Source organism: Portunus trituberculatus, chromosome 33 (genome assembly GCF_017591435.1).
Source record: "Portunus trituberculatus isolate SZX2019 chromosome 33, ASM1759143v1, whole genome shotgun sequence".
In the NCBI taxonomy this organism is placed as follows: Eukaryota; Metazoa; Arthropoda; class Malacostraca; order Decapoda; family Portunidae; genus Portunus; species Portunus trituberculatus.
Window position 1 is genome coordinate 8,013,175 of NC_059287.1, and position 7,500 is coordinate 8,020,674.

The 7,500-nt window shown below is 40.9% G+C and overlaps 1 protein-coding gene and 1 non-coding gene across 2 annotated transcripts in view; one reads left to right on the top strand and one right to left on the bottom strand.

Annotated features, from left to right (window-relative positions):
- Positions 1-7,500, bottom strand: part of LOC123512445 — a 47,885-nt gene that overhangs the window by 310 nt on the left and 40,075 nt on the right. Inside the window, exon 5 of the mRNA XM_045268862.1 lies at positions 1-94. This exon is cut by the window's left edge and continues 310 nt beyond it. Coding sequence (XP_045124797.1) covers positions 1-94 — 94 coding nt within the window. The remainder of the gene's footprint in view (positions 95-7,500) is intronic.
- Trnap-ugg lies at positions 4,551-4,630 on the top strand. Its single transcript has one exon. It is a non-coding gene; the product is annotated as a tRNA-Pro (tRNA).

The window sequence follows — 7,500 nt, forward strand, 5'->3', positions numbered from 1 at the left end:
CCGAGAACGCCTCCTGTACGATCACTTTGCTGGCGGTGGTGACGTTGAAGTTGGTGGTGTTGGTGGTGGAGTCTTCTAACGAGGCAAAAGTAACCTGAGGATATCAAAGTGCTTACGTTCATCGTCTACTATTGTCGTAACAAATTGAGTAAAAATATCTCAGTGAGGGGCAGGAAACGGTCTCATTATTGAGGGGGAGCGGTAAACTAGTGTATATTGTCAAGGAAGCTTCGTCATGCATGTTTAAACAACCTCTGGTGTGGATGGAGTAGGACTGTCCACGATACTATACCTTTCCAACAGTGTCTGGCGGGAGCTGAGTGTGAATGTGGTGTTTTGTCTTGACCAGTACTGTCCAAACATTTTCACCTATTGTACCTTAATTACCTTCTCCTACTGTTACATACCCCTCCACCCTTGGTCAACAGGCATAGTAGATAAGATGGTGAGCGTGGGATCGGGCAGACGTCCACACGTAAGTTCAAATTCCACCACATACCGTTTTGCAGGCATGCCATTTGTCGGGTGGTTTAAAATTACCTACATGTCACCATGATACCCAGGTTCTCGGAGGTTACACCAAAAATGCGCTTGGGTGATGATATGGGCTCTAATATGGGTACCACTATAAATAAAATTGCCTGCGCCACTAATGGGCGGAAGATGAACATCACTTCCCACATATACTCTTCAAGTATGCCTACAAGCGCTATAGGCCATAACATAAATAAAAAAAAGACTGAACAAACAATTTTTATATATTTCTTTAAGGATAACACAAATTGCATATCAAATATGAAAAGATTGAATAATAGGAGTGCTGGTCAATAGATCTGAATGCATTACACTGAAATAAAGAGGTTAATTTGATAACACAATGCTTGACGATGAACGAACACACACACACACACACACACACACACACACACACACACACACACACACACACACACACACACACACACACACATATACACACACACACACACACACATATGTGCGTCTGTTCAATAATGTTTAATAATGTAGAAATTTCCAGACGAAGTTGGTTATTAACAGCAATAACTGCGTCTATAAGTTTGCATGTTATAAAAAAAAAAAAAAAAAAAAAAACAGACGCACACAGTGACGTCTAACAAGACTGAGCAATAATGAATCTAAGTGGTTCCCCAGCTGTCAGTACTCTTCTCGTACAATACACGCCCTTCCTGGATACCTTTCCTTCCCTTCCCTCTCTCTTTGCCTTCATAGAACATGGGAAACTATTGATGTGTGTGTGTGTGTGTGTGTGTGTGTGTGTGTGTGTGTGTGTGTTTCGTCTTTTCATGTATACTTTACTCCTATGGTCTGTGTTGCGTATCCCAAGGATACGCGGACTCCAGTTTGAACAACACTGGTCTACACCACCTCGTGCGAGATTGGCGGCTTGGTGTACAGAATGCAAACTCAATGGGAGCTTCCTTCCTAAATGTCTCCTTTGAAAAACTTCAATCAGGGTAAAATGTACTGGGTTCAACTCGAACTCAAATTCTAGTCAATCTACGAATTATGAACTTGTCTTTACTGTTGCTAAACACACACACACACACACACACACACACACACACACACACACACACACACACACACACACACACACACACAGACAGAGAGAGAGAGAGAGAGAGAGAGAGAGAGAGACAGACAGACTTATCAGTGTTCATACTCTCATACATCTGCCGAAATTGAGCGTTATACATAATCTCTCTCTCTCTCTCTCTCTCTCTCTCTCTCTCTCTCTCTCTCTCTCTCTCTCTCTCTCTCTCTCTCTCTTATCAGTGTTCATACTCTCACATCTGCCGAAATTGAGCGTTATACATAATCTCTCTCTCTCTCTTCTCTTCTCTCTCTCTCTCTTCTCTCTCTCCCTATTGGGCTAATACACAGATAACATGTCACACCTTTCTTTCCTATCCACATGCACTCCTTTACTTCCTCTTTTCCTCTACTGAGAATCTCCATCCCTCATTTCATCTGGACATCAATCCATTCCTAATATTTGCATTCACTCCGGTATGTTCGCTTATCCTTGTTACACACACAATTAAACACACACACACACACACACACACACACACACACACACACACACACACACACACACACGATCCCTCTTTCTATCCAGAGGTTATTTAGCCCCAATTCTTCCAGAAAAAGCCAAACATCACACATCAAATCCGATGGGTTACGTATCAAGAATATTAGGTAAGCTGGAAGAACCTATGAGGTCTACACAAGCTACCCCCTTTGCAAAACGTAACTATCTATATCCACCTACAATTCCCACTCATCCGTATTTCTTCGAGGTACTATATGGCGAGAGCAAGGAAACTGAATACGCGGAGACGGCAAGCGCATATGTTCATACAAAGTGAAGCTAGTGGACGGAACTAATCGAGCTTCAGGGCGGAGCTTATGATTAGCAGATTCACCCAAAACATTGGTAGCTGCAGTGTTGAGTAATGGGAATTTGCCACTTTGTTTTTCATAGTAAATGAAAAGTAAGAAAGAACTGATGAGTTGACCTACATAAAGAACATTATAGTTTTCTAAATGTTATGTAGACCTATCATATTAATGGTATTAATGCCAAATAGCCAAAATATTGAAGGAGATACACTAGCTGTTTCTGGGAGAAGTTACGGTAAGAATAATTGTTTTTTTATTGCTCACTTCATGACAAGGGACAAAAAGTGATATTGAATTTCAATGATTAGATGCCTTTTCAATATGCAGTGTTATGAAATCACATAATAAGTGCTCGAGAGAGAGAGAGAGAGAGAGAGAGAGAGAGAGAGAGAGAGAGAGAGAGAGAGAGAGAGAGAGAGAGAGAGAGAGAGAGGATTTAAGTCAATAAGCAACATGCAAATTATTGCAGTTGAGATAAATTTGTGTTAAGTAATAATATACAAAGAAGAATCATCCTGATATACAGTGTATTTTTCCTTCATCTATTCGCGCATGTATATTTGCATCTTTATATGATCTTGTGCAGCATAGGTTTGCTCCAGAGACAGCTTCCCACCTCTCACCCATGTCCATTGAAGCTGAAAACACTTTATAATCTCACTTGCATGTTTGATTTGCCGTCTAATATTTCGTGGCACGGCATTCGACAAGTATAAAGAGTGTTTTACAGTCACAGTAGGCGGCCTGGAAACATGGACAAAATTGGACGAAAATTAAGGAGAGGAATCCGGAAGCTCTTATGCATTTTCAATGGGCTGCTGGTAATGTTTACGGTGTGGGGGATAGGGACAGCAGGGAACATATAACGCGTCGGTTTCACTTTTATGAAGTCATGTCGAGTCCTCTCATTCAACCTCCATGGGTGAGAATGATAAGCTCAAAAAGTACCAGGAAATAACGCGTAAATCTCTTAATATGTTCTGTTCGTGATATTTCCTCTCTTGTTATGTAACAGTGTAAGGTATTAAGAAAAGAAAAAAAATCGAATGTCACGTAATATTCTCTCGAACCGGTGGACGACATAGTAGATTGGAGAGAGAGAGAGAGAGAGAGAGAGAGAGAGAGAGAGAGAGAGAGAGAGAGAGAGAGAGAGAGAGAGAGAGAGAGAGACATTATGAACAATGCAAATCGCGTGTTTGTCGTAAGTCGAGCTTGTCCCAGAAAACTTCCACTTGTGTTATTACCTTTCCTTGTCTTACGTGTGTCGGCACCTCATTAAGCCACCACCACCACCATTCTTTTGTTAGTGCTACTGCTACCGCTGACATTATTTACACACACACACACACACACACACACACACGCCCGGTAGCTCAGTGGTTAGAGCGCTGGCTTTACAAGCCAGAGGACCGGGATTCGATTCCCCGGCCGGGTGGAGATATTTGGGTGTGTCTCCTTTCACATGTAGCCCCTGTTCACCTAGCAGTGAGTAGGTACGGGATGTAAATCGAGGAGTTGTGACCTTGTTGTCCCGGTGTGTGGTGTGTGCCTGGTCTCAGGCCTATCCGAAGATCGGAAATAATGAACTCTGAGCTCGTTCCGTAGGGTAACGTCTGGCTGTCTCGTCAGAGACTGCAGCAGATCAAACAGTGAAACACACCGTGTAGTGTAGTGGTTAGCACGCTCGACTCACAATCGAGAGGGCCGGATTCGAGTCCCGGAGAGTGGCGAGGCAAATGGGCAAATCTCTTAATGTGTGGCCCCTGTTCACCTAGCAGTAAATAGGTACGGGATGTAACTCGAGGGGTTGTGGCCTCGCTTTCCTGGTGTGTGGAGTGTGTTATGTGGTCTCAGTCCTACCCAAAGATCGGTCTATGGACTTTGAGCTCGCTCTGTAATGGGAAAGACTGGCTGGGTGACCAGCAGACGACCGAGGTGAATTACACACACGTGACCGCCTACCGTCACTTATCAATGTTACATATGCAGGATAGTATGACAACACGTAGACACACAGATAGAAAAATAGAAAAATATATATAAATGAAAAAAAAAGGTTACGTACATAACTATAGAGATAAAACTCATTTGAAGTTGTATTAGGCCTGTTGGTCTAGTACTCTAGGGGTATGATTCCTGCTTTGGGTGCAGGAGGTCTCGGGTTCAAATCCCGGACAGGCCCGAAATGTTTTATGCCTCATTACCAACCCAAGCAGAAAGAGAGTCAGACAGAGAGAGAGAGAGAGAGAGAGAGAGAGAGAGAGAGAGAGAGAGAGAGAGAGAGAGAGAGAGAGAGAGAGAAGAGTACATTGGGGCGCCATACAAATACGGCTGTTTGGGAGGATCAAGCTAGAGAGGCATGACAGGTCTGTCTTCTGAAGCACTTAGCTCGCCACGACTGTTTACAAAGGCCACAGAAATTATTAGCCTGATTCTCCTGAGCGTTTCTGCAGTTTTAATAATGTAGAAATTTTGTTCTTCTTGAATTAGGACGACATAAAACAGCCTTCAGAATCCGTGTAATATCATTTGGTTTTTCTCAAAGTTATAGAGATGCGGCGCGGAAGTATGTCTGAATATTGTCTTAATGAAGTGGCTAAGGTAAGGTAAGAGGAGAGACAAGTGTGTGCGAAGGAGTATGCTAGAAATGCACCTACCCGGCAAGGAAAGAAAAAAAAAAAAAAAGGAAGACCTGAAAGGAAGAATACGGATGTAGTGAAAAAAAACACTCATAATGAGTGACAGAGAGGACAACTTGAGAAAAAATCTATGGATAAAGTGAAAGAAGATAAGCTTGTAATGAGATTGAAAGAGAGGAGCGTTAGAAAGAAGTTTATAAATGAATGAAAGAGGACATGCTTGTAATTAGAGAGGAAGACTTGAGAGAAGGGTTATGGATGAGTGATAGAAGATAAGTTTGTAATGAGAGTGACAGAGAAAACCAAAGAATGCAGTGAAAGACGATTAGCTTGTAATGAAAGTGAGGGAGGAAGGCACAGAAGACACCACAGTAGCCAAGATTGATACACTGTGACGGCCAAAACAATAATTACAGGCGAATACAGTCTCCTAGTGTGTGTTATTCTTTTCCTTAAGTAACCTAACTTCAACCCACCGCCTTCTACACGGAGTGTGTAAGTACGCCGAAGAAATGTGTTGGTGCAGACCTGCTGGCGTGGAAGAAGGAAGGGTAACTATACTGTATAAGAGGTATGGATATGGGAGGAGATCACGTCAGATAGGTATAAATAAAAAAATGACTCAGGAGAACACGAAGTTATTGAGGAGTAGGAGGAGGAGGAGGAGGTATATTTGTGTGTATTTCTCATGTCTAGTGTTTTAGACATCCTGCGCGCGCACGCGCGCGCGCCCTCACCTCTGTGTGTGTGTGTGTGTGTGTGTGTGTAATTCACCTCGGTCGTCTGCTGGTCACCCATCCAGTCTACCCCATTACGGAGCGAGCTCATAGCTCATAGACCGATCTTCGGGTAGGACTGAGACCACATCATCACACAACACACACCGGGAAAGCGAGGCCACAACCCCTCGAGTTACATCCCGTACCTCTTTACTGCTAGGTGAACAGGGGCCACACATTAAGAGGCTTGCCCATTTGCCTCGCCGCTTACCGGGACTCGAACCCGGGCCTCTCGATTGTGAGTCGAGCGTGCTAACCACTACACTACGCGTGTGTGTGTGTGTGTGTGTGTGTGTGTGTGTGTGTGTGTGTGTGCTTGAATAATGTAAACTACCTCTGCAAAATTCTCAGAAGCACTTAGCGGGTCAAATAGATTTGAATAAAGTAAAAGTACACAGATCATAAATATCTACATACGCACACGCGCACACGGGTACACGTACACACACACACACACAACACACACACACACACACACACACACATCTTGTCTTATTTTTCTTTATAATATATATATATATATATATATATTTTTTTTTTTTTTTTTTTTTGCCTTTTTTTTATTTATCCAATGTTTTCTTAAAATTACACTGATAGAACATTTTTTCTTATAGATTCTGACTTTTCTTATAATCTTATATTTCTTTGATTTTTCCCCGTTTTTCCTATTAATTACTTTTCTTGTTTTTGTTTGTATGTATTTCCTATTCTTTTCCTATGTTCTTGTTATCTGAAACATCATTCGTTGTCATATAAAAAAGAAGGTGGCTGTTCATTGGCTACAACTTATTAACTCCTTCAGTACTAGGACGCATTTTACTGAGTTTTGGGTATGATTAGACGACTTTGTTTATACTATGAATTGTCTACGAAGGTCAGAAATTTGATAACCGGAGTCTTCACTAATCTAATTCTCACCTAAGATTCTGAAGCTGTGTAAAATCACCAAAATAGTAAGCAGAATAGATATAAAAACGCATACTAGTACTGAAGGGGTTAAGATTTCGAGATCAGAGTTCACCAAGGTCAGGCCGGGTCGAGTTACCTCACGCTCTCCCTCTCTTCTCTCCACATCCCCATTCTTTCCCTTTGTAACAGCAGACATCATCACCGATATCAATAGCACAACGATTGATAAGTGACTTCTTGAAATGTGTCTTCTTGTTATTTCAATATGTTTCTTTTTTTTCAAAGTTCTCATGACATTTTTGTTCATTATCATTACTATTGTTATTATTATCATTATTATTACTATCATTATTATTATTATTATTATTATTATTATTATTATTATTATTATTATTATTATTACTAATAATAATATTATTGTCAATATTTTCGTTTTTCTGTGTTCTAATGCATTTTTTTTGTTGATTTTTCTTTTAATTATTCTTGTTATTTATTTTGTGTGTATATTTCATTCTTTTTTTTATTTTTTAGTTCACGTATTTCTGTTATTTTCTTAAAGCTCTGTATCTTTCTTCATTCTGATAGTCTTCCATATTTTCCACTTTTTTTGTTATTTTCATTTTTTTTCCTATATCTATCCTGCTTTTCAGTGTTTTTCAAAACTATTTACTTTTCCGAGACCGCATCCAAACTCCATCCATTTTCTCTCTCTCTCTCTCTCTCTC